Source organism: Mustela nivalis (assembly GCF_964662115.1).
Source record: "Mustela nivalis genome assembly, chromosome: 8".
Taxonomy (NCBI): domain Eukaryota; kingdom Metazoa; phylum Chordata; class Mammalia; order Carnivora; family Mustelidae; genus Mustela; species Mustela nivalis.
In genome coordinates, this window is record NC_139027.1 from 100,692,426 (window position 1) to 100,719,107 (window position 26,682).

Genomic DNA, 26,682 nt, shown 5'->3' on the forward strand with positions numbered 1-26,682 from the left:
TGTTGAAGAATCAACTGATATTAAAAGGCTCACCAAGACTTTTGAGACAGTGTCCCTGACAACAAAACTGGGTTTCAAGTCTGCATCATCTTCCTGGTAGGTTACCAGTCCAAAAGCTCCACCTTAAAAACCACTGTAAGAGTTCATGCTGTCAACCCTGGAGATAATCACACAAGCTGGGCATGGGTCTGGTATTATATAATTGTTTTATCACAATTTCTAGCAAAGCATCAGAACTCACACAGTTAAGTCTAGAATAGCAAAGTTGGCAAGAGTGGCTAAAGCTTTGAAAGAATGCAATTTTGTTACCTTCATATACCAAAAACAAATTTAGTGGCTACAAAAAGACAACATTCTGAGTGTGATAGATATGAGTTGGTGTCTCAGGCTTTGTATGAGCATCATGTAGAGCAGACTTTCTTGCCACTATCTGCATAACTACCATGACCTTGTAGTCTTGTCCACAGGGCTCCAGGATATGGTTAACACACGACCCTAAGTGTTACGGCTGAATTGTGTCCCCACAAAATTCATATATTGAAGTCCTCACCCCCAGCACCTCAAAAAGTGACTATATTTGGAGATAGTGTCTTCTCATGATTTCATTTATTTATTTGACAGAGATTACAAGTAGGCAGAGAGGCAGGCAGAGAGCAGGCTCCCCACTGAGCAGAGAGTCCAATGCGAGGCTCGATCCCAGGACCCTGAGATCATGACCTGTGCGGAAGGCTGAGGCTTAACCCACTGAGCCACCCAGGCAACCCAGGAGATAGTGTCTTTAAAAAGGTAATTCAAGTAAAATGAGGTCATATGAGTGGGCCTCCTCCAATATTACTGGGATACAAACAGAGAAAAAGAGAAGATCATGGGAGAGACATGGGGAAAAGACACAGCATTGACAAGCCAAGAGGAGAGGCCTCAGGAGAAACTGATCTCACCTACACCTTGATCTTGGACTTTAAGCCTCCGGAACTGTGAGAGAATTAATTTCTATTCTTTAAGCTGGTATTTTGTTAGGGCAGCCCCAGCGAATTAAGTGGGTCACTTAATAACTACAGAATGTACTGGGTGTTAAAATAGTGTTCTGAGAGATATAATGCAAATATTTTGGCAAAATACTGCTATGCTCTAAACACAAGTGTTTCATCCATATTTGGTACTCATGTCAATAAATAAATAAATAAAGTGAAACAGAAGGCAACCCAGGCATATAAAATGGAACCTTAGGAAGAAAAGCTAAAAGGCAATTTGAAACACAATAAGGTTTGATTTAGCTATTGTTTTTTAACTCTGGCACTGGAAACTGGTTTCAGATGTTTCTTCCTCCTGCAGAGAGAATTGGAGGTAAGAAGAAAACGGAAGTCCAAAGAAATGTAAATAAGACATAAAGAAACATGTCCTGACGAAAAGTAACCTTTTTTAATTTAAATTGAAATTTAATTTAATTTTAATTTTAAAATTTAAAGGGCAGCATTGCTATGTTTTATATGGATACATTAAGAAAATCACATTTGAAGGGCCTTTTAAATATGCAGTGAGCAACACCTTTTCTGAGTCTTTTGGTTACAGAGAGCTACACTGATTCTTCTTTTGAAAGCCCACAACTCTGTTATATAGAACCAAGTTTCTCCCTGTCAAGGGCACATCAGTACCACAGAGATTCTGCACAGTGGGCCCTGCGTACAGAATGACATTCACAGATCTGAGCCCAAGACTTCTGCTCCCCGGGTCACTCCAGCCTGCATGACAAACAAAAGTTGCTCTTGGCTTTTTTTTTTTAACCAGTAAATGTGGCGATGCCAATATAGCTGCAGAAATGCAGGCTGTGCCCTATTTTGCCTTATGCACTACCAAGAAATTTGCCAGCTCGATTCTGATTCCAAAGTCTTTACTGTGATGATGCAGCAGATAAAAGACACAGCGTGATTTTCAAACATTGGGCAGGGCCAGCAGTGGGGCCAACTGTAAAAATAATACCGTTTTGAGCCATTTTATTGTTATTGGAAGAAAATACACATAAACTACCAGGCATATGCAATATCCTAATGTATGTTTACTGAGTTTTCACAGAGTCATAGCATCTTAGGGGATCTTAAATATCATTTACTACAATCTCCCACAGAACAAGAAAATCTTTCCTAAACATCTATGACTCTTTCTTAACGAATTCTTCGCAAATTGGAAGGAACTGCTACTTCTAATCTAGGCTTTTCACTACACACAAAAAAATAAGTAAATAAACTTTTACTAGACTTTGTTTCTGTTGGTCCCAATTTAGTCCCAAGGTTTAGTAGATTAAAAACTAAAGTTTGTGAGTGTGTGCAAAAGGTTATATATGCAAAATGAGTGGCTGAAAAATGGAAGTAAAATGCAAATTGAAGGTGCAGGGTTAAACTTTTCAAATCCAATGAAAACTTGTGATATGGCTGAAATAACAAATAGTAGGCTGATTAGAATGTGGGTAAGTAGCTAAAGAGGGAGGCCACTGTATTGGCTTAAGAGTGTTGAGCCTTGACATTCATCTGCTCAGAAGGGTTGAGATTGGTGTGATATTGCAAGTTTCACAGTTGGTGGGGAAAGTGTAGACCTTGAGCCAAGGATCTGAGAACAAGTGGTTTATTTGGGAGGTGATTCCAGGAAGGATCAGTAGGGGGGTGAGGAAGAGAGAAAGGGAAGAAAAGACAGCTAGTAAGCAATGTGTCATTACAGAGATTACCACTGGAATAGCTGGAACCCAATCCCATAGAGAGAAGGAGGGACTCTGGAAGACAGTACAAAACTAATGTCAAAGAGTTATCCCACCTAAGAAGTGAGGGAGTTGGGGTATTTATACCTGAACTCCTGACAGGTGTGTAAAAATAAATGTTGTCACAGCTGATGGGAAAAGACTAGACAGGCAGTGTCTAGTCTTGAGTAGATCTTGAGTCAAGGACTCCAGTACAACTATTTATTTGGGAGTTGACTGAGAAAGAGGCATAGGGGGACAAGGACATAAGCCAGGGAAGCAGAGGCTGGTCATGGAGTGTTAATTTCCTGGCCCTTCTAGCCTGCCTCTTGCATGGGGCAGAGAGGCCTTCTACAGTTCTGGCAAATCCCATAGACACAGAGGTGAAGATTCCAGGACATGGAAGTTGTCCAGAGGGTGTGCGTGCACGTGCGCACACGTACTCAAAAGCTTGAAGGAAATGGGTGGGCCACTGAGAACTCCTTAAAGTGGTAACTCATCACACAACTTCACATAAATGTGAAGAAAGCTCATCAAGTATCCAATATAGGCGACACACCATTGGAGTTTACAAAGCCATCCAAGATAAAAAGTCACCTTGCCAAGCAGAGAGGGCTGGGCTTCAGGTCCGTCCACCCCTGATGAGCTTGAAAACCTTGCGTGAACTTGGATGGGTATAAAAGAGAAAAAATGTCACCTGTCCTAGTCTCCTGTATCAAGTTATGATGACAAAATGAGATAACATATACAACAATCCTTTGAAAAGTAGAAAGTGCTAAACAGAATACAATGTATAAAGCACAATGATGTGTGCTCATTTGAAACAAGAATTTTAGTTCATATTTTAGAGAAATTATATTTTTTTTAACTTGAGACTTTCATCAGAAAAACAATGAACAGTAGATAATAGCACATTTAGAATTTTCTCTGGAGTCTCATTCTTTGTTGTTGTTGAAGGAAGATGGCAGCAAAATGTGTTGATGACTCTTTTCTTAGATATAATAAGCTGTTGATGATTTGTGAATCCATCCCTGAGTTATTTGGAAGCCTATCATAGTGCTCCCTGATGACAATTTCATAATCATCTTTGTATCCGTGAACAAAAAGCTGGATTTTCAAAAATAAACAAGGCACAGAAGATAACAAGAGCTTTCCTATTTCCTTTACTTCCCATTTTCTCCTAGAAAAGGAATTTTAAGTAAAAATATTAAAGGTGGTAGAGAGAGGTAGGACTTCCTTCAGCTCCCATATCTGGGCTGTAAAGTGTGTGTTTTAAAGTCCAGGGTTCAGCCTCAATTTTGAACTTTGTTTCCCCATATAGTTTCTAAGATTGGAATTTTCCATTCGTTCTATGTATGGAACATTATAGTAGTCTCAGGGATACTCAGAAACACACTGGAAAGAACTTTAACTTTTCAATTTGTTTTTTATAACCATAGTCACAGGCAGAGATACAAATTTTTTGAGGCCTTACCCTGTGCTTGGCACTGAGCTGAGCACATCACATAGATTCTAACAGTTAGTCTTCCCAACAACTTTTTGGGTTAGATGCTATTTTCATCTCCATTTTATGCATGAAAAAATTGAGCCATAAAACCTATATAATGCTGCCTTCAAGAAGAATCTATGCACTCGAAAGTGACAAAGATAACTTATGGTTCAGGATTGTGTCATGCTAAAAGGCTCTTTTTTTTTTTTTTTTTAGATTTTTTAAAAATTTATTTATTTGTTAGAGAGAGGGAGAGAGAGCACGAGCACAGGCAAGCAGAGTGGTAGGCAGAAGGAAAAGCAGGCTCCCTGCCGAGCAAGGAGCCCTGCGTGGGACTTGATCCCAGAACACTGGGATCATGACCTGAGCTGAAGGCAGCTGCTTAACCAACTGAGTCACCCAGGCATCCCTGAAAGGTTCTTTAGAACACTCCAGTATCTCTTCACTGAGAAGCATGGCAAGCCGGCTTTCACTCTTAAAAAATAATGACTTCAAACCTTTCTTTTAGAAAGACTGTGGTCATCAGTACAAAAAGGAAACACCTCTCCATCTGTGGCTCTGTAAGTTCTCTGTAAAAAGTGTGAACATTCAGATGTGTACATCTATGCACATGGTTTTGCACTGAGGGGGTAAGATCAACCAGATAGACACCTGCCATTGCTTATACTGACATATACTGACAAGTGCTTTGCCAGTGCCTAGTGTGTTCCTCTTCCTATTTTTGAACAATCTTGACATCATCCTTCAGACATGAGAAAGCAGAGCAATTCAAAATGCCTTGACTTTAACCTTAGAAAGCTCAAACAGGTGAAAGGCCAATTGCAAACAAGTAACTATCACTGACAATGATGGTCAACATTTAATGAGCACTAAGTCTGCTCAAGACACAGAGTAAAGGGATGCCTGGGTGGCTCAGTTGGTTAAGCGCTGCCTTTAGCTCCGGGCATGATCCCGTGGTCCTGGGATTGAGCCCTGCATCCACTGGGCTCCCTGATCAGTAGCAAGCCTGCTTCTCCTTCTTCCTCTGCCCTTCCCCCTTGCTCATGTTCTCTCTCTCTCAAAATAAAGTTTAAAAAAAAAAAGACACAGAGTAAAGCCCTTGACATGAGTAATCTCAGTGAAACTTCACAACTCCCTTATGTAGGAGGTATTATTATTATTCCTATTTTACAAAGAGAGAAACCCAGGTTTAGAGAAGTGAATTAACATATGCCAGGTTTAAGATGGAAACACTTTACCTGGAAAGATATCCATTGTGTAGGAAGATCTCATCAAAACACCAAAGTCTGAGATTACCTAATTTTTTTTATTATTTCATATGGCTAGAAATAATTTAAAGCAAGTTTAAAATGACTATACTTGCAGTAGACTTGTACTATATAATTTGTCAAAGACACAAACACAAAAGCATTAATTGGTGGGATTGAAACTTAAAACCATACAAAACTTCTCAAGTTATTGACCTGAAAAAAACACATTCTATTTTGATGTGTGTGTGTGTGTGTGTGTGTGTAAAAATGCCAAAATACTATCGATTATTCACAATGACTGTTCTGAGGCAGGAATTCCGAATTTAGGGAACCTTAAGCTGTAGAGCCATCATCTCAGTCTACACCTGTGTGCTTTTGGCCCTCTGTGCTCACAGATGAGAGCACCTAATAGGATTGACCATGGAAACTATACCTTCAAGGGAATTGGAGAAGGAGACATAAAATAAGCCATCTAGTTCCCCCACTCTTCAAAACGCACAATGGTGTAGAAGGCATGGATATAACTGCTGATGTGTTCCTGTGATAGCCACTGTACCTTGATTTCCTTTAACGCTCTGCTCTTCCGGTGGCTGCAGAACATCATCGGGGTGTGGGGTACAGAGTCCGTGGAAGGGCCCCAGGTCAAAGCATTCATGCAGGAGTTGCATGTTCACTCTTGAGCACACACTCATGAACCCAACAGCTACACCTTCCACCTGAAACACCCAAAACATCTCATTACTCTATCAGACTCCAAATGAATTCTCATCACAACACCTCCAGGAGCCTACAGCATGTAGGCGGTTGGTAGCTTGGCAGGCACCTTGAGATATTTAAGGGAGAAGCTCTAGTGTCCAGCACTATGCATAGCACATATAACACACATATAACATGCTCCAAAAAATGTCCAGTGAATGACCTCTGTGAACAATCCTAGAAGTGGATACGTAACTTGAAGAAGTTGCTAGAGTTCTGGAGGGAAAGAACATGTGCTCTCTTTGCCCAGACTTGCCCCATACCTTTTGATTATCCCACGGTGAGCCCATCCTTCTTGTCCACTTTCTTCCCTTCTAGCATGCACAGTCTTGGTAAAACCAGCCATGATTCCATCCAACTGACCCTGGATTCAGAGATGTTCATGGTCACCTATGCTTTCAGAATGGAACTTTTTCTTGAATTCATTCATTTATTTGATTGGATGGTCTTAGGGGAAAAGATGTGAGCAAAGAGGTTTGGTGGGGATGTCTGAGCGAAGTAAACTCGCAACACTGGTTCACCATGTGGGTATGATTTACAAATACATCACCTCTTAGGATCCGAAGAGATACCTGGCTCTGAACCTCTTACAACAGTCCCATGATTTTAGGCCTCTGATGAAGGATACACAGGGAGGAAGACACGTGGGACAGAGTGATACAATAAGAAATACATGTTTGGTCCTCATCCTTGGTTTCTGGCACAAAGCCCCTAAAACACTTGTAATTTCCCAAAAGGAACATCTTTTGTTTTTCCTAATAAGCTCCTTTTGGTAATACCTATGTTTATGCTAATGAGGTGATTCCTGGAGAATGGGAGCTGATTGTCAGGGAAACCAAACGTGTGATTAATTAGAGGGTTGGATCTTTCAGCACCTCCCCCTGACCTCTGGAGAGGGGGAAGGGGTTTGAGATTGACTTCAATCACCAATGGCCAATGATACAATGAATCATTAATGGAACCACCATAAAAACCCCTCAACAAGAGAAATCAGGAGTTTCTGGGTTGGCCAACACATGGAGATGCTGGGAGGAAACATGCCCAGAGAGGACATGGAAGTTCAGGGCCCTTTCCCCTGTACCTTGCTATAAGCATTCCCTTCCACGTAGCTGTTCCTGAGTTGTATTCTTTATAATAAACCGGCAATAGTAAGTCAAGTGCTTGCCTGAGTTTTGTGAACCATTCTAACAAAGTATTGACCCCCAAAGGAGGAGGCTGTGGGAACCTCTGATTCATAGCCATTCAATTAGGAGTACAGGTGACCCCCTGAGACTTATGACTGGCACCTGAAATGGGGGCAGTCTTGGGTGGCCTGAGCCCTTACCCTGAGAGGTCCACACTACCTCCAGGGAGCGACAGCACTGAACTGCAGGACACCCAGTTGGTCTCTAGGGAGCTGAAAATTTGGTCGGTGTAAGCAAAACCCTACACATTTGGTGTCAGAAATGTCAGAAGTTGAGAAAACAAATTATCTTGTAATGAGTAATTAGCAGATCTACAACTGTTATTGGTAGGAACAAAGCAACAAAATTTAACTCTATCATAGTCCACACTGACAAATATCTGTGACTGAAATTCTTTATGATGTCCCTTCAATAATTCTGTATGTCATTCTTCCCTGCAAGGAAAGCATTTAAAATTTTAAAAGGGAGCAACAAAGAATGCCTAGTTTTTTAGGTAACTAATCTCCCTATAGTAATTATTGTGCAATATAATTACTTTTATATATATCATATAACATACATATGTATATGCATATCATCCATATATATATCAAGTTGCTATGTTGTAAACCTTAAATTTATGCAATGTGATACAATTATATTTCACTAAAATTAGAAGAGAGCAAACTAAATTGTGCATAAATAACTCCTCCTGTGAATTATAACAGGGGTTTTAAGCAGATTCTGGTTGATTGATTTGACTGACAGCTCCTGTTAGAAACCAGCATTACTAGGTTCTACTCTTCAAGTATTCAGGCTGCATTTCTTGAGACGACCATTCTGTACAGAAAGCAGAAGAACTCATCATAGGCATTCCCTAACCCCAAGAATGCAGCATCATCCCATAAATGACAGTCAGAGGAAACAGTTAATATTTTAACCTACTGAAGCACAAAATTAAGCTTCAACAATACTCAGTTTTTTTACATGACACATAGAAAAATTAGGCATTAAAGTATTTGTTCTCAAATGTGTCTTGTAGTTGAAAGTCATTTGTTTTCAAACATAGGTTTGAAAAATAGCTGTGAGACTCCCTTTGTTTTCTCCCTAATACTGGAATACAAGAGGAATTCTTAAAAACTGATTTTTCCATGCATACCCTTTTCTTTAGAGCCCCGGCTCCCCACCCCCACAATGATACTGGCTGTACAAGGCAGGATTTACACAGCTGTTTTATAAAGCCATTGACACTTTAATAAAAGTCCAAAATAAACATTTTAATTTTTTTCCCAAATAACAAGTGATTGTTTGTCTTGTTTGCACTCATGAACAAAGGCTGCGTAGCCACAGTTGTCTGGCTTCTCTGTAATTTTAGGCCCAAGACTCAGCAGACGCTGATTAACCAATCCATCTACCATATGTGCAGAAAGAGACGGCCAGCCTCACTCTCGGCAGGGAAAATTGGCAACCATCTTGGTTCACATGGAGATGTCCTTCTAATCTACAGCCATGCTGGCGCAACGAAACTTTGATGGCCCGAAATACCTTTTGCTGGCTTCACGGCATGCTGCATGTGCATGGTAAGAATGTATTATTTATAAGACCCCTGTTAGTAATGAGCTATTACACTAATGGCTCATTGTGTTTGGAATTTGATTTCAAATGGCATGGATCACACATTCTGATGAAAATGAGAAAAAACATGTTTTGCCATTAGGAACAAAGATGCAACGCTCTCCAATCCTACAACCTGTTATATTCCCATCATTCATCCTGGGTTGTGACAATTCACAAAAGTTCACAATTATGAACTGCAACAGAGCAAGGACATATTGTGGAAATGTCTGCTTTTTCCTTTGAGTTTCTTTCAAATAACTATTCAGAGTTGAGAACCACCATTCTGAAATATGAATTTGTGGGAGTATTCAAATTCATCTTTGTGTATGTGTGTGTTTTCTGGAAAAACAGAGTCAGCAAACCTTCTTTACTTGAATAATCAAAAGGCATCGATTGTTGACTGTTGTCTGACAGAGCTAACTATCCACCACAAAGGTGTCTTCTGTTCTCTTATACTAAGAGAGCAAAACTGAAAGTTTTGCTTTTTGTTTTTCTTCTTCCTATGAGGATATATATTAGGATACATTAAGCTCTGGTTGCTAGAAATCCCTACATGCGTGGCCGTGTCGTCACACACAGGTCCATCGAGAGACATGTGTGCCCTGTATCATTTGCGCTTCCTTCTAAAAAGCCCTATAGTCACTCACCCCTTTTGGCTGACCATACTCCACAATGAGGGGGCCTTTATTGTGACCACTGCCAGCTTTGATCCCCTCTGCTTCATGCCATTGGCAGGGCTGAGTTGGCAGGCTCTGCCCACCCGCAGGTCAGTGTGTCTATTCGGACCACTGCTGCCCATGCTGTGGATGATGCCAGAGCAGACGCTCTGCCCATCTGTCTCTAGGAGCCACCCTTGGCCTCCAACCACCCTTCCCCAAAATCTCAGTTTGGAGTAAACACCAGATGTCAAGGTAAGCCAGGATAAAGTTATGAGAAGTAATTTCGGCAGCACAGTGATAACTCAAAACTCCTCCCAAGTAGCTATCAAGCCAAAGAAAGTCTGCACAGTTAAAAACCTTTAACTAGTCAAGAGTTTCCTACTTGGCACAGGCAAAGGTCCCAGACATTCTATGCGGATGGCCTGTAACTACCAGGGGCCAGTGTGGGAAGAGACAGATTTGACGCACTCTGTTCTGTGATCTCTGGTCAGCGTCAGTCACCTGTAAGCACGGTGTGTTGCCCGTAAATGCTTCATCAGCAACTGCGGGGAAAGCCCTGATTTAGTAATTTGCCAATCTCTGTGGTGTAAATATTCCCATTGTGGCCAATTTTAAGCTACCAAAGTGATGTTACTGAACAGGGAGTTGGGAAGGGATGCCCAGTAGCCACTATTATATAGTAGACGATAGACATAAATAATCTCAAGGGCAAAGATAATAATAAAATAATTAGGAAGTGATGAGTGTTGAGTATTAACTTTGTTTTTTAGTATGGCTGTGCTGCAAGTTTATATAATTTAATTTTTAACCCAAGGCTGTTTAACAACCAGCTTGCAAGGTTCCTGAGGATTGAACATTCTGTGAGGCAGAATGAGCTAGTTCCTGCACACCACTGCTTACAGGGCTAGCCAAGGCAAGTCCAGTGGTTGGGAGAAGGGTTCAGGAGGCAGGTGGGAGGGGAGTGACAGTACTGATCTTGTACTCAAAAAGGCTTAAGACACCAGATTTAAAAAAAGCAAAAAAACAAAACAACAACAACAAAAAAAATGACACCAGATATAGTTCAGTAGAAACTGGAGATGTGCTCCCACGTCCTGGACTGGCTTCCTTCCTGTTAAGGGGGGCCCCCTTCTGCCCTTCCATTTAAAGATCAAGGTCCAGAGTCCATGGTCGCTTCTGCACAGAATGGGAAGCGTCTGATATATGAGGTAACATGGCCTCTCATAAATTGGGCCGGACTCCATTCACCTCTTTAGAAACACCAAAGGATCCTTGGAGAGTTGCAATCACAATTTTCAGCCTGCAACTTTCCTCTGATGTTACATACACTGAAAATGTGTAACATGTGACGGGAAAGGAAAATACGTGGAGGTAATCACTGCAGCTGTTTTTCATAACACTAACATAAGTGATTTGGGTTGAAACGGGCACCTTAAAATGAAAGTATTAAAAGCATCCTTCAGAGTGACATCAGCGTCATGATGGCATAAAGATGTCCATCGTTGTTGTCCCCGAGCTCAACAGTAAACATCGGCATCCAGCCATGAACAAAAAAGCCTCTGCAGGAGCTGTGGCATGCAGCACCATACACCAAGGGATCTGGAAGAGTTTTGACCACTGCGCATGAGGAAATAGGCAGACACACTTCGATCTTGACTATGAACTGGCTCTAGCCTGTCTTGGCCATGGTCCAGAGGCCCTTGGAGAATATAGACTTAGATAGTCATTTGCAGAGGAGAGAGTCTTTGTAAAAAGTATAGTTTCCAGAGAAGTTCCAAGACTCCACCGGAGCAAAAATTATGAGTTTGGATTCACTGAAATGAATAAGAGGAACAGTCTGGCTTTACCCGTCTCACACATCCCCAGTGAGGCACAGCTTAGGGGCAAAAAAGATCTTCCTTGGCCCATGATTTATCCAATGGGAAAAAGGGAGAGTGTGTGAGTGTGAGTGAGCACCTAGCTACCACAGCTGTGTGGGATTCTTCCAAAGAGGCCCATTTCTCTTTTACTTCAATGAGAGTACTTAATTGGGAGCTCTATGACAAGGGGTGCAGAAAGAGGCTAGGGAGAGCAGCAAATAGTACTCTTGGAGGGCCATAAAGGGACCTGGTTCCTAATTGCATTGTGGATTGCATCAGAAGCCTGTCCACAAATGGCTAGGAATATCTTGCCCATGAAACCCCTCAACTGGCCCACAAGAACTCCCAGCAACCTGTGTGCCTTACCCACACATCATCCCACCCTGTGGCCAGCTCCTATGCACACTCCCAACAGCACCACAAGCAGGCTTTAGCAGATGGTTAGTGAGGACTGCAGAAAATCAGTCTGTGACCAGAGAGAGAATACAAACTTGAGCAGCTACCTCTGGGGAAATAAAAGAGGCTGTCAGCACTTGGCCTGGTGTTTTGTAAGAGTCAGAGAATGCATATGAGCTTAAAAAGTCTGCCACAAGAGGAAGCAAGAAAAGTGGAGCCAATTTATCCATGGAATGTCTGAGAACTCTTCAGGATCTCTAGCAGGGCTGACAGAGATGTATCTCCTCTGAATAAAGTAAAGACTGGAGGAGGTAGCTGCTACTTCAAATGTGAAGACACTAATGAAAAACTCCTAGAAACATGAGAAAAATCAAAAGAATGCCATAATTTCCTGGTAACCAAACCCAAAGACATTGAGACTTTTAAGTTACCAGATAAAGAATTCAAGATGACAGGGGCGTCTTCTCAGTCAGTTAAGTGACTGACTCTTGACCTTGGCTCAGGTCATGATCTCAGGGTTGTGAGATCAAGCCCCATGTTGCGCTCCATGCTAGGCATGGGGCCTACTTGGGATTCTCTCTCTCTCTCTGCCCCTCCCCCACCACTCATGTTCTCTCTCTCTCAGGAAAAAAGAAAGAAAAGGAAAGGAAAAGAAAAGAAAAAAAAAAAGAAAGGAAAACAAAGACCCAACTATTTGCTGCCTAAAAAGAGACTCACTTTAGCTTTAAGGAAACACATAGGCTCAAAGTGAAGAGAAGGAAAAAGATATTCCATGCAAGTGGAAGCCAAAAAAGACTTTAAGCCAAAAATAGAAACAAGAGACAAAGAAGGTCATTATATTAATGATAAATGGGTCAATTTGTCAAGAAGATATAACAATCATAAATATATATAGACTCAATCTCAGACCACCTAAATATAACAAGCAAATACTAAAAGATATGAAGGGAGAAATAGATAATACAATAATAGTAAGGGACTTCAACCCACTTTCAACAATGGATAGAACATCCAAAGCAGAAAATCTACAAGGAAATCTTGGGCTTGAACAGTAATTTAGACCAATGGACCTAACAGACACACATAGAACATGCCATCCAATGGCAGCAGACTACACATTCTTCGCCAGCATACACAGAACAATCTCCAGGATAGATCATATATTAGGCCACAAAACAAGTCTTAGCATGGGATGCCTGGGTGGCTCAGTTGGTTAAGCAGCTGCCTTCGGCTCAGGTCATGATCCCAGCGTCCTGGGATCGAGTCCCACATCAGGCTCCTTGCTCAGCGGGAAGCCTGCTTCTCCCCCTGCCATTCTGTCTGCCTGTGCTCGCTCTCTCCCCCTCTCTCTCTCTGATAAATAAATAAAATTTAAAAAAAAAGTCTTAGCAAATTTAAGAAGACTGGAATCATACCAAGTATCTTTTATATGTTCTAAAACAAAAAATCAGTAACAGTAGGGAACCTGGACAATTCACAAATATGTGGAAAGTATAAAAAAAAAAGTTCCAAAGAAGAAATAAAAAAGGAAATTAAAAAAATATCTTCAAACAAACATTAATGGAAAGACAAAATACCAAAACTTATGGGATGTTGAAAATGCAGTTCTACAGCTAAATATATGGGACAGGGAAAAAAAAAAAAGGAGAGAAGGAAACAAACCATATGATACTCTTAATGATAGAGAAGAAACTGAGGGTTGATGGAGGGATGTGGGTGGGGGATGGGTTAGATGGATGATGGGTATTAAGAAGGGCATTTGTTGTGATGAGCACTGGGTGTTGTATGTAAGTGAGGAATCACTGAATTCTATTCCTGAAACCAATATTGTATTTTTGTTAACTAAAATTAAAATTAAAAAGAAAAAGAAAAAGCATTTCTAGGAAGTAAATGTATAGCAATAAATGCCTACATTAAGAAAAAAAGATCTAAAATAAATCTACAACTAAATTTACATTTTAAGGAACTTGGAAAACGAGATGAAATTAAGCCCAAAGTTAGCAGAAGGTAGGAAATACAAAGATCAGAGCAGAAATAAATGAAATAGAAAAACAGTACAAAATTTCAATGAAACTAAGAGTTGATTTTTATAAAGATAAACAAAATTGACAAACCTTTACCTAGACTAAGAAAAAAAGAGAGAAGATTCAAAATCAGAAATGAAAGAGAAGACACTGCAACTGGTAATACAGAAATATAAAGGATCATAAGAGACTACTATGAACAAATGTATGGCAACAAATTGAACAACCTAAAATAAATGGATCAATTCCTAGAAAAATACAACCTACCTAGACAGAAACATGAAGAAATAGAGAATATGAACAGATGAATAACAAGTAAAGAGATTGAATCAGCAATCAAAAACCTCCTGCCAAAGAAAAGCCCCAGACCAGATGGTTTCACTGGTAAATTCTACCAAATATTTAAAGAAGAGTTGACACCAATACTTCTCAAACTTTCCTAAAAAATTGAATATTTTATGAGGCCAGCATTAGTCTGATACCAAAGCCAGATAAGGGTATTACAAGAAAACTATAGACCAATATCCCTGACAAATACAGACACAAAATTCTCAATAAAATATTAGCAAAGTGAATTCAACAGCACATTAAAAGGATCATACACCATGATCAAGCAGGATTTATCCCTGTGATGCAAGGATGGTTTAATATACACAAATCAATAGAAATGATACATTAATAGAAAAATAAAAATCATATCATCTCAAAAGATGCAGAGAAAGCATTTGACAATGTCACATCCCTTCATAAGAATGCTCAATAAATATAGTAGAAAAATATTTTACTTGAATAAGGGCATTTATGACAAGGCCATAGCACATCATACTCAACAGTGAATGGTTGAAAGATTTCCTTCTAAGATCAGCAAAAGGACAAGGGTACCTACTCTCACCCCTCCTATTCAACATAGGACTGTAAGTCTTAGCCAGAGCAATCAGTCAAGAAAAAGAAAAAAAAATCTTCAGAAAGGAAGCAGTAAAGTAGTAGTAAGTAAAGTAGTAGAACTGTCTTTGTTTGGAAAATGATATATGATCTTATATACAGAAAATCTTAAGAACTCCACCAAAAAACTGTTAGAACTGATAAATGAATTCAGTAAAGTGGCACAATATGAAACCAATGCACAGAAATCAATTGCATTTCTATACATTAACAATGAAATAACTGAAAAAGAAATAAAGAAAACAATCCCATTCACAATAGTATCAAAAACAATAAGATTAGAAGAATTAACATTGTTAAAATGTTCATATTACCTAAAGCCATCTCTAGAGTCACTACAATCCCTATCAAAATGCCGATGGCATTTTTCACAGAAATAGAACAAACTACCCTAAAATTTGTATAGAACCCTAGAAGACACCAAAAGAACAAAACTAGAGGGACACCTGGGTGGCTCAGTCAGTTAAGTGACCAACCCTTGATTTCGCCTCAAGTCTTGAGCTCCAGGTCATGAGATCCAGCCCCATGTTGTCTCCACACGTGGCACTGAGTCTGCTTCAGATTCTCTCTCCCACTCCCTGCTCTTTCCACCTGCATGTGCTCTCTGTCTCTCTCAAATAAATAAATAAGTAGATCTTCAAAAATTAAAATAAATAAATCTTAAAAAAAAAAGAAAGCTGGTTTCAAATCATATTACAAGGCTATAATAATCAAAACAGTACAGTACTAAGATAAAAGCAGACACAGAAACCAGTGGAACAGAATCAGGAGCCCAGAAATAAACACCCATATATAAGCAACTAATATTTAACAAGGAAACCAAGAATACTCAATGGGGAAATGACCCTCTCTTCAATAAACAGTATTGGGAAAACTGATAGCCACATGCAGAAGACTGAAATTGGACTCCATCTCACACCGCTCACAAAAATTAACTCAAAATGGATTAAAGACTTAAACATAAGACCTGAAACTGTATGACTCCTGGAAGATGTAGGGAAGAAGCTCCTTGACATTGTTCTTGGCAACAATTTTTTTTGATCTGACACCAAAACTACACTAACCAACAAAAGCAAAAATTAGTAAGATGACACCAAACTAAAAAGTTTCAGCACAGCAAAAGGAAAAAATCAACACAATGAAAAGGCAATCTGCACAGTGAGAGAAAGTATTTGTAAACCAGATGCTGAAATATTAGATAGGGGGTTGATAACCGAAATGCATAAACTTCCCTACAACTCAATAGGGAAAAAAAGATCCAATTTAAAAATGGACAGAGAATCTGAATAGATCTTTTTTTTTTTTCCAAAGAATACATACAACAGGTACAACAGGTACATTAAAAGATGCTCAACTTCACTAATCATGAGGAGATGAAATTCAATGCCACAATGAGATATTTCCTTATATCTACTAGAATGGTTACCATTACAAAGACAAGAGATAACAAGCATTGGCGAGATGGTGGAGAAAAAGTAACACTCATGAGGCCCACAGCTGACTCAGTGGGTAGGGCATACAATTCTTAATTCTTAAAAAAAAAAAAAAAGTAACCCTCATGCACTGTTCATAGGGATGTAATTTGCTACAGCCAGTATGGAAAACAGTATGGAGGTTTCCCAAAATATTAAAAATAGAACTGCCATATAACCTAGCAATACTACTTTTAGTTGTATATCCAACTTTTAGTTGTATTCAAACAGACATTTGCTCTCCCATTTTCATGGTAGCATTATTCACATATGGAAAGATATGGAAACAAGTGTCTTTCAAGAGATGAATGAATTAAAAGATATGTATACAATGGAATATTATTCAGCCATGAGAAAAGAAAGGAAATCTTGCTATTTGCAACAACATGGGTGGTCTGTGATGGCATTATGCTAAGCTTAAGTCACAGAAGGGCAAATACTATACGATATCACTTATATGTGGAATCTAAAAAAGAACACATAGAAACAGTAAAATTATAGATACCAGGGATTGGGAGGTGAGTGAAAGGGGTAGGGGAGGTTTGTCAAAGGGCACATACTACCAGTTGTAAGATGAATAAGTTCTGGGGATCTAATGTACAGCATGGTGATTTTAGTTAACAATATCGAATTAGATATTTGAAAGTTGCTAAAAGAATGAATCTTAAACATTCTCACCACAAAAAGGCACTGGTAATTATGTGATGCAGTGAAGGTGCTAACTAATGCTATAGTGTGATCATTTTACATTATATAAATGTAACATATCAACATGGTGTACGCCTTAAACTTACATAATCATGTATGTCAATTATATCTCAATACAGCTGGGACAAATAAATAAAAGCCTTCTCTAAAAAAACAAAGGCCTGACTAAACTGGACTGTCCCTTTTGGTCATTAAAAGGCCTGACTGGGGTCTGCATGAGTCATTACTTCTCAGTAGTTTTGTCTCATCATGTAAAGACATAGTCTTCAAAATGTTGCTGCTGGGCCCAAATATTCGTTGACTTTTCCTTTTTTCATTAGCCTGAAGGTAGAGGTCAAATGAAAACATATGGAAGTCCTTAAAGGAGAATGCAAAAACCTAAAAATGAAAAATAAAACCCTTTCAATGGTGAAGAAACAAATATTATGGATAGGATCTCAGAATCTAATATTTAGGGCTGGTTCTCACCTTAAGAAACTAATGACTTTATCTCTCTAAGGTCATCCTGTCCTTCACATTTTTGTTGTCCAGCATGTAGATAACTGTTTCACCACTTGGACTGCACACTGGGACCATATGAGGAGTGTTTTAGAAATGCTGATTACGTCTCACCATGAACAACTGATCTACTTGATCTAAGTATATCCCAGCATCAGGACTTTTAATTGAAATATAATTCACCTACCATAAAAATAAACCTTTAGACCGGAGGAGTCAAGATGGCGGAGAAGTAGCAAGCTGAGACTGCTTCAGCTAGCCGGAGATCAGCTAGATAGCTTATCTAAAGATTGCAAACACCTGAAAATCCATCGGCAGACCGAAGAGAAGAAGAAGAGCAATTCTGGAAACAGAAAAACAACCACTTTCTGAAAGGTAGGACCGGCGGAGAAGTGAATCCAAAGCGACGGGAAGATAGACCCCGGGGGGAGGGGCCGGCTCCCGGCAAGCGGCGGAGCAACCGCGCACAAAATCAGGACTTTTAAAAGTCTGTTCCGCTGAGGGACATCCGTCCAGAGGCTAAACCGGGGCGAAGCCCACGCGGGGTCAGCGTGGCCTCAGGTCCCGCAGGGTCACAGAAGGATCGGGGGTGTCTGAGTGTCGCAGAGCTTGCGGGTATTGGAATGGGAAAGCCGGCTACAGAAACAGAGCCGACAGTAAGCTCACAGCTCGGTGTTACCTTGAACCGATCGCAGGCTCGGTGAGCTCGGAGCGCGGCCAGAGGTCAGGCAGACGGGAGTAACTGGGCGCTGTTCTCTGAGGGCGCACTGAGGAGTGGGGCCCTGGGCTCTCGGCTCCTCCGGGCCGGAGACCAGGAGGCCGCCATTTGTGTTCCCGTCCTCCGGAACTCTACGGAAAGCGCTCAGGGAACAAAAGCTCCTGAAAGCAAACCCGAGCGGATTACTCACCCCGGCCCCGGGTAAGGGCGGTGTAATTCCGCCTGGGGCAAAGACACTTGAGAATCACTACAACAGGCCCCTCCCCCAGAAGATCAACAAGAAATCCAGCCGAGACCAAGTTCACCTACCAAGGAGTGCGGTTTCAATACCAAGGAGAGCAGCAGAATTCCAGAGGAGGAGAAAGCCAAGCACGGAACTCATGGCTTTTTTCCTGTGATTTTTTTTTAGTCTTGCAGTTAATTTAATTTTTTCTTTTTCATTTTTTTTTTTCTTTTTTTCTTTTTCTTCTCGCCTTCGGGTAAAATTTTTTTTTTTTTAACTGTTACCTTTTTCTTTTTTAACGATTTTTTACTAGTTTATCTAATATATATATTTTTTCTTTTTTACATTTTTCTCAGGTGTTTTCTTTTTTTAAAAAAATTTTTTTTCTTTTCTTTTTTTTTCTTTCTTCCTTTTTGAACCTCTTTTTATCCCCTTTCTCCCCACTCACGATTTTGGATCTCTTCTAATTTAGTTAAAGCATATTTTCCTGGGGTTGTTGCCACCCTTTTAGTATTTTACTTGCCCCTTCATTTACTCTTATCTGGCCAAAATGACAAGACGTAAAAATTCAACGCAAAAAAAAGAACAAGAGGCAGTACCAAAGGCTAGGGACCTAATCAATACAGACATCGGTAATATGTCAGATCTAGAGTTCAGAATGACAATTCTCAAGGTTCTAGCCGGGCTCGAAAAAGGCATGGAAGATATTAGAGAAACCCTCTCGAGAGATATAAAAGCCCTTTCTGGAGAAATAAAAGAACTAAAATCTAACCAAGTTGAAATCAAAAAAGCTATTAATGAGGTGCAATCAAAAATGGAGGCTCTCACTGCTAGGATAAATGAGGCAGAAGAAAGAATTAGTGATATAGAAGACCAAATGACAGAGAATAAAGAAGCTGAGCAAAAGAGGGACAAACAGCTACTGGACCACGAGGGGAGAATTCGAGAATTAAGTGACACCATAAGACGAAACAACATTAGAATAATTGGGATTCCAGAAGAAGAAGAAAGAGAGAGGGGAGCAGAAGGTATACTGGAGAGAATTATTGGGGAGAATTTCCCCAATATGGCAAAGGGAACGAGCATCAAAATTCAGGAGGTTCAGAGAACGCCCCTCAAGATCAATAAGAATAGGCCCACACCCCGTCACCTAATAGTAAAATTTACAAGTCTCAGTGACAAAGAGAAAATCCTGAAAGCAGCCCGGGAAAAGAAGTCTGTAACATACAATGGTAAAAATATTAGATTGGCAGCTGACTTATCCACAGAGACCTGGCAGGCCAGAAAGAGCTGGCATGATATTTTTAGAGCACTAAACGAGAAAAACATGCAGCCCAGAATACTATATCCAGCTAGGCTATCATTGAAAATAGAAGGAGAGATTAAAAGCTTCCAGGACAAACAACAACTGAAAGAATTTGCAAATACCAAACCAGCTCTACAGGAAATCTTGAAAGGGGTCCTCTAAGCAAAGAGAGAGCCTACAAGTGGTAGATCAGAAAGGAACAGAGACCATATACAATAACAGTCACCTTACAGGCAATACAATGGCACTAAATTCATATCTCTCAATAGTTACCCTGAATGTGAATGGGCTAAATGCCCCTGTCAAAAGACACAGGGTATCAGAATGGATAAAAAAACAAAACCCATCTATATGTTGCCTCCAAGAAACTCATTTTAAGCCCGAAGACACCTCCAGATTTAAAGTGAGGGGGTGGAAAAGAATTTACCATGCTAATGGACATCAGAAGAAAGCAGGAGTGGCAATCCTTATATCAGATCAATTAGATTTTAAGCCAAAGACTATAATAAGAGATGAGGAAGGACACTATATCATACTCAAAGGGTCTGTCCAACAAGAAGATTTAACAATTTTAAATATCTATGCCCCCAACGTGGGAGCAGCCAACTATATAAACCAATTAATAACAAAATCAAAGAAACACATCAACAACAATACAATAATAGTAGGGGACTTTAACACTCCCCTCACTGAAATGGACAGGTCATCCAAGCAAAAGATCAGCAAGGAAATAAAGGCCTTAAACGACACACTGGACCAGATGGACATCACAGATATATTCAGAATATTTCATCCCAAAGCAACAGAATACACATTCTTCTCTAGTGCACATGGAACATTCTCCAGAATAGATCACATCCTTGGTCCTAAATCAGGACTCAACCGGTATCAAAAGATTGGGATCATTCCCTGCATATTTTCAGACCACAATGCTCTAAAGCTAGAACTCAACCACAAAAGGAAGTTTGGAAAGAACCCAAATACATGGAGACTAAACAGTATCCTTCTAAAGAATGAATGGGTCAACCGGGAAATTAAAGAAGAATTGAAAAAAATCATGGAAACAAATGATAATGAAAATACAACAGTTCAAAATCTGTGGGACACAATAAAGGCAGTCCTGAGAGGAAAATATATAGCGGTACAAGCCTTTCTCAAGAAACAAGAAAGGTCTCAGGTACACAACCTAACCCTACACCTAAAGGAGCTGGAGAAAGAACAAGAAAGAAACCCTAAGCCCAGCAGGAGAAGAGAAATCATAAAGATCAGAGCAGAAATCAATGAAATAGAAACCAAAAAAACAATAGAAAAAATCAACGAAAGTAGGAGCTGGTTCTTTGAAAGAATTAATAAAATTGATAAACCCCTGGCCCGACTTATCAAAAAGAAAAGAGAAAGGACCCAAATAAATAAAATCATGAATGAAAGAGGAGAGATCACAACTAACACCAAAGAAATACAAACTATTATAAGAACATACTATGAGCAACTCTACGGCAATAAATTTGACAATCTGGAAGAAATGGATGCATTCCTAGAAACATATAAACTACCACAACTGAACCAGGAAGAAATAGAAAGCCTGAACAGACCCATAACCAGTAAGGAGATTGAAACAGTCATTAAAAATCTCCAAACAAACAAAAGCCCAGGGCCAGATGGCTTCCCGGGGGAATTCTACCAAACATTTAAAGAAGAACTAATTCCTATTCTCCTGAAACTGTTCCAAAAAATAGAAATGGAAGGAAAACTTCCAAACTCATTTTATGAGGCCAGCATCACCTTGATCCCAAAACCAGACAAGGATCCCACCAAAAAAGAGAGCTATAGACCGATATCCTTGATGAACACAGATGCGAAAATACTCAACAAAATACTAGCCAATAGGATTCAACAGTACATTAAAAAGATTATTCACCACGACCAAGTGGGATTTATTCCAGGGCTGCAAGGTTGGTTCAACATCCGCAAATCAGTCAATGTGATACAACACATCAATAAAAGAAAGAACAAGAACCATATGATACTTTCAATAGATGCTGAAAAAGCATTTGACAAAGTACAGCATCCCTTCCTGATCAAAACTCTTCAAAGTGTAGGGATAGAGGGCACATACCTCAATATCATCAAAGCCATCTATGAAAAACCCACCGCAAATATCATTCTCAATGGAGAAAAACTGAAAGCTTTTCCACTAAGGTCAGGAACACGGCAGGGATGTCCATTATCACCACTGCTATTCAACATAGTACTAGAGGTCCTAGCCTCAGCAATCAGACAACAAAAGGAAATTAAAGGCATCCAAATCGGCAAAGAAGAAGTCAAATTATCACTCTTCGCAGATGATATGATACTATATGTGGAAAACCCAAAAGACTCCACTCCAAAACTGCTAGAACTTATACAGGAATTCAGTAAAGTGTCAGGATATAAAATCAATGCACAGAAATCAGTTGCATTTCTCTACACCAACAGCAAGACAGAAGAAAGAGATATTAAGGAGTCAATCCCATTTACAATTGCATCCAAAACCATAAGATACCTAGGAATAAACCTAACCAAAGAGACACAGAATCTATACTCAGAAAACTATAAAGTACTCATGAAAGAAATTGAGGAAGACACAAAGAAATGGAAAAATGTTCCATGCTCCTGGATTGGAAGAATAAATATTGTGAAAATGTCTATGCTACCTAAAGCAATCTACACATTTAATGCAATTCCTATCAAAGTACCATCCATCTTTTTCAAAGAAATGGAACAAATAATGCTAAAATTTATATGGAACCAGAAAAGACCTCGAATAGCCAAAGGGATATTGAAAAAGAAAGCCAACGTTGGTGGCATCACAATTCCGGACTTCAAGCTCTATTACAAAGCTGTCATCATCAAGACAGCATGGTACTGGCACAAAAACAGACACATAGATCAATGGAACAGAATAGAGAGCCCAGAAATAGACCCTCAACTCTATGGTCAACTAATCTTCGACAAAGCAGGAAAGAATGTCCAATGGAAAAAAGACAGCCTCTTCAATAAATGGTGCTGGGAAAATTGGACAGCCACATGCAGAAAAATGAAATTGGACCATTTCCTTACACCACACACAAAAATAGACTCAAAATGGATGAAGGACCTCAATGTGCGAAAGGAATCCATCAAAATCCTTGAGGAGAACACAGGCAGCAACCTCTTCGACCTCAGCCGCAGCAACATCTTCCTAGGAACAACGCAAAAGGCAAGGGAAGCAAGGGAAAAAATGAACTATTGGGATTTCATCAAGATCAAAAGCTTTTGCACAGCAAAGGAAACAGTTAACAAAATCAAAAGACAACTGACAGAATGGGAGAAGATATTTGCAAACGACATATCAGATAAAGGACTAGTGTCCAGAATCTATAAAGAACTTAGCAAACTCAACACCCAAAGAACAAATAATCCAATCAAGAAATGGGCAGAGGACATGAACAGACATTTCTGCAAAGAAGACATCCAGATGGCCAACAGACACATGAAAAAGTGCTCCATATCACTCGGCATCAGGGAAATACAAATCAAAACCACAATGAGATATCACCTCACACCAGTCAGAATGGCTAAAATCAACAAGTCAGGAAATGACAGATGCTGGCGAGGATGTGGAGAAAGGGGAACCCTCCTACACTGTTGGTGGGAATGCAAGCTGGTGCAGCCACTCTGGAAAACAGCATGGAGGTTCCTCAGATTGTTGAAAATAGAACTGCCCTATGACCCAGCAATTGCACTATTGGGTATTTACCCTAAAGATACAAATGTAGTGATCCAAAGGGGCACATGCACCCGAATGTTTATAGCAGCAATGTCCACAATAGCCAAACTATGGAAAGAACCTAGATGTCCATCCACAGATGAATGGATCAAGAAGATGTGGTATATATACACAATGGAACACTATGCAGCCATCAAAAGAAATGAAATCTTGCCATTTGCGACAACATGGATGGAACTAGAGCGTATCATGCTTAGCGAAATAAGTCAAGCAGAGAAAGACAACTATCATATGATCTCCCTGATATGAGGAAGTGGTGATGCAACATGGAGGCTTAAGTGGGTAGGAGAAGAATAAATGAAACAAGATGGGATTGGGAGGGAGACAAACCATAAGTGACTCTTAATCTCACAAAACAAACTGAGGGTTGCTGGGGGGAGGGGGTTTGGGAGAAGGGGGTGGGATTATGGACATTGCGGAGGGTATGTGCTTTGGTGAGTGCTGTGAAGTGTGTAAACCTGGTGATTCACAGACCTGTACCCCTGGGGATAAAAATATATGTTTATAAAAAAAAAAAAAAAAAAAAAAAAGGACCAATACCCAACTTTTGTAGCAACATGGACGGGACTGGAAGAGATTATTATGCTGAGTGAAATAAGTCAAGCAGAGAGAGTCAATTATCATATGGTTTCACTTATTTGTGGAGCATAACAAATAGCATGGAGGACATGGGGAGTTAGAGAGGAGAAGGGAGTTGGGGGAAATTGGAAGGGGAGGTGAACCATGAGAGACTATGGACTCTGAAAAACAATCTGAGGGTTTTGAAGGGGTGGGGGGTGGGAGGTTGGGGTACTAGGTGGTGGGTATTATAAAGGGCACGAATTGCATGGAGCACTGGGTGTGGTGAAAAATAATGAATACTGTTATGCTGAAAATAAAAAATAAATTAAAAAAAAAAAATTAAAAAAAAAAAAAAATAAAAAAAAAAAAATAAACCTTTAAAGAGTATACAATTCAGTAGCTTTAATATACTCATAAAGATAGATACCTTCAACCACTAATTCCAAAAAGTTTTTGTCCCCTGACCCCCCATAAAAACCCCATACCCTTTATTAATTATTCCCCATCCACCTCTTTCTCCAGCCACTGATCTATTTTCTGTTTCTATGAACTTGTTCTTCCTAGGCTTTCATATAAATAGAATCATACAATACGTGGTCTTTGAAGTCTGGATGCGTTCACCTGGCATAATGTTTTCAAGGTTCAAACATGTTGTAGCATGCATAGTCTTTCGTTTCCTTTAATCTCCTAATAATATTCCATTGTGTGGCTATACCACCTTTTTGTTTATTCATTCAACAGATGGACATTTGGGTCGTTTCCACTTTTTGGCTATTACAAATAATGCTGCTATGAATGTTTGTGTACATGTCTTTGGTGGACTTGTATTTTTAATTTAGGAGTGGAACTGCTGGGTTAAATGGTAATTTTATGTTCCACTTTTTGAGAAAATGCCAGATTGTTTTCTAAAGTGGCTGTGCCATATTAAAATCCCACCTTCAGTCTATGAAGGTTCCTTCCACTTTCTCCACATCCTCACCAACACTTGTTATCGTCCCTCTCTTTTATTACAACCATCCTAGCAAGTGTGAAGTGGTATCTCATTGTGGTGTTGGTTTGTATTTTCCTGATGACTAATGGTGTTGAGCATCATTTCATGAGCTTATTGGCTATTTGTATACCTTTTTTGGAGAAATATCTATTCAAATCCTTTGTCCACATTTCATTTAGATCCTTTTTCTCTTTATTACTATATGAGTTCATTATACATTCTGGATACAAGTTTGTTGGCATGGGTATAGTCTAAAAGTCTCCCAGGTGGTTCTCCTACAAACTGAGCTTGGGAACCACTGATGTAGAACCAAGCCTCAAACAGATCATGTTATCAGAATAAAAGAACTTTTGATTCCAAGTTTCCCAAGAAAAGCAATATTCTCTGAATAGCTCTTACAGTTTTCTCAAATAGAGAAATCAGTGTATGAAGAATCCCTGAATGATCATCCTAGAAGTAAAACTGCTGAATTCCACCTTTAAGTACTTTTCAATAAACTGGCACAAAGCAAAGGTCAAATATCCACTTGAAAAACAAAAACAAAACCAAAACAAACTAATTTGTGGTCATCTTTGCCTGAACCTTGGGATTCTATGAAGTATTCACGTATAGGGCTGGGTACCCAAGGGTTCTATCCATGTTTATTGATTATTATGATATGCAAAAGGCAACACAAAAATTCATTCAAAATAAGATTTTGCTGTCAAAACAATCTTCAGTCCAAGCTTATATAAACCTCTTTTAAAGGCCTTTACAGAAGCTGCCTCTATATTTCTCATGTGATGCAAAGAGAACATCTTCACTCACAGTTCAATTGCTTTCTTTTCTTGATTACTAAAATCATCAACAAAAGGCTGCCCTTGTGAGAGTCCTGTATATAAGTCAACAGTGAGTCATTTGGAGGAGAGCTTTAATCCTTTAAAACTGAGTGCACAAATGTGGTTCCTGAACCAGCAGCATCAATATCACCCAAGAACTAGTGAAAAATGCACATTCTCAGTCCTATCCCAGACTTACAAGATCACACGGAGGGTGGGTCCCAGGAATCTGTGTTCTAATCACCCCAAGAAGTCATTTCAACATGTGCTCAAGTTTGAGTACTTATTTCTTTAAAATCTTTTCCTCGCACACACAAAGCAGATGCCATGGGTCATGGCCCTATCCTTCCTAAAGATGAACAGTCACCACACATTTCCCTGATTACCCTAAGGCACCAAGTCTCAATTTTTTTTTTTTTTCCAGTCAGACAATTTCTCCATACCACTGAGCAGATGCTGTGAATATCCCTAGTGCAGCATTTTCAACCCTTAAGAATGCCCAAAGCTTCAGACGGAGTAGGGAATGAGGTAGAATGCCTTCCCGGTATTTTTCAGGAAGGCCTATTTCAGCACACTCCAACCAACACAAAGGGTTAAAGATACCTCTGCACACTGATATTCAGCTATCAGAACTGGGATTGAATCCTCATTATCAAATCTTGTGGGGACAGAGGCAGGGAAGGAAGCCACAGCTAGTTA

General features: G+C 39.7%; 1 protein-coding gene across 12 annotated transcripts in view; it reads right to left on the reverse strand.

The window, feature by feature from the left end:
* The window catches only part of CFAP61 (cilia and flagella associated protein 61), a gene marked incomplete at its 3' end in the record, with an annotated part of 282,754 nt that overhangs the window by 216,560 nt on the left and 39,512 nt on the right, over positions 1–26,682 (reverse strand). For 11 of the 12 annotated variants that reach the window (XM_082745398.1, XM_082745393.1, XM_082745389.1 and 8 more), the window contains one exon: positions 6,021–6,180. In XM_082745398.1, coding sequence (XP_082601524.1) covers positions 6,021–6,180 — 160 coding nt within the window. Of the gene's footprint in view, positions 1–6,020; positions 6,181–6,483; positions 6,580–26,682 lie in introns of those variants that run through there. The other variant, XM_082745390.1, reaches the window with a different exon arrangement.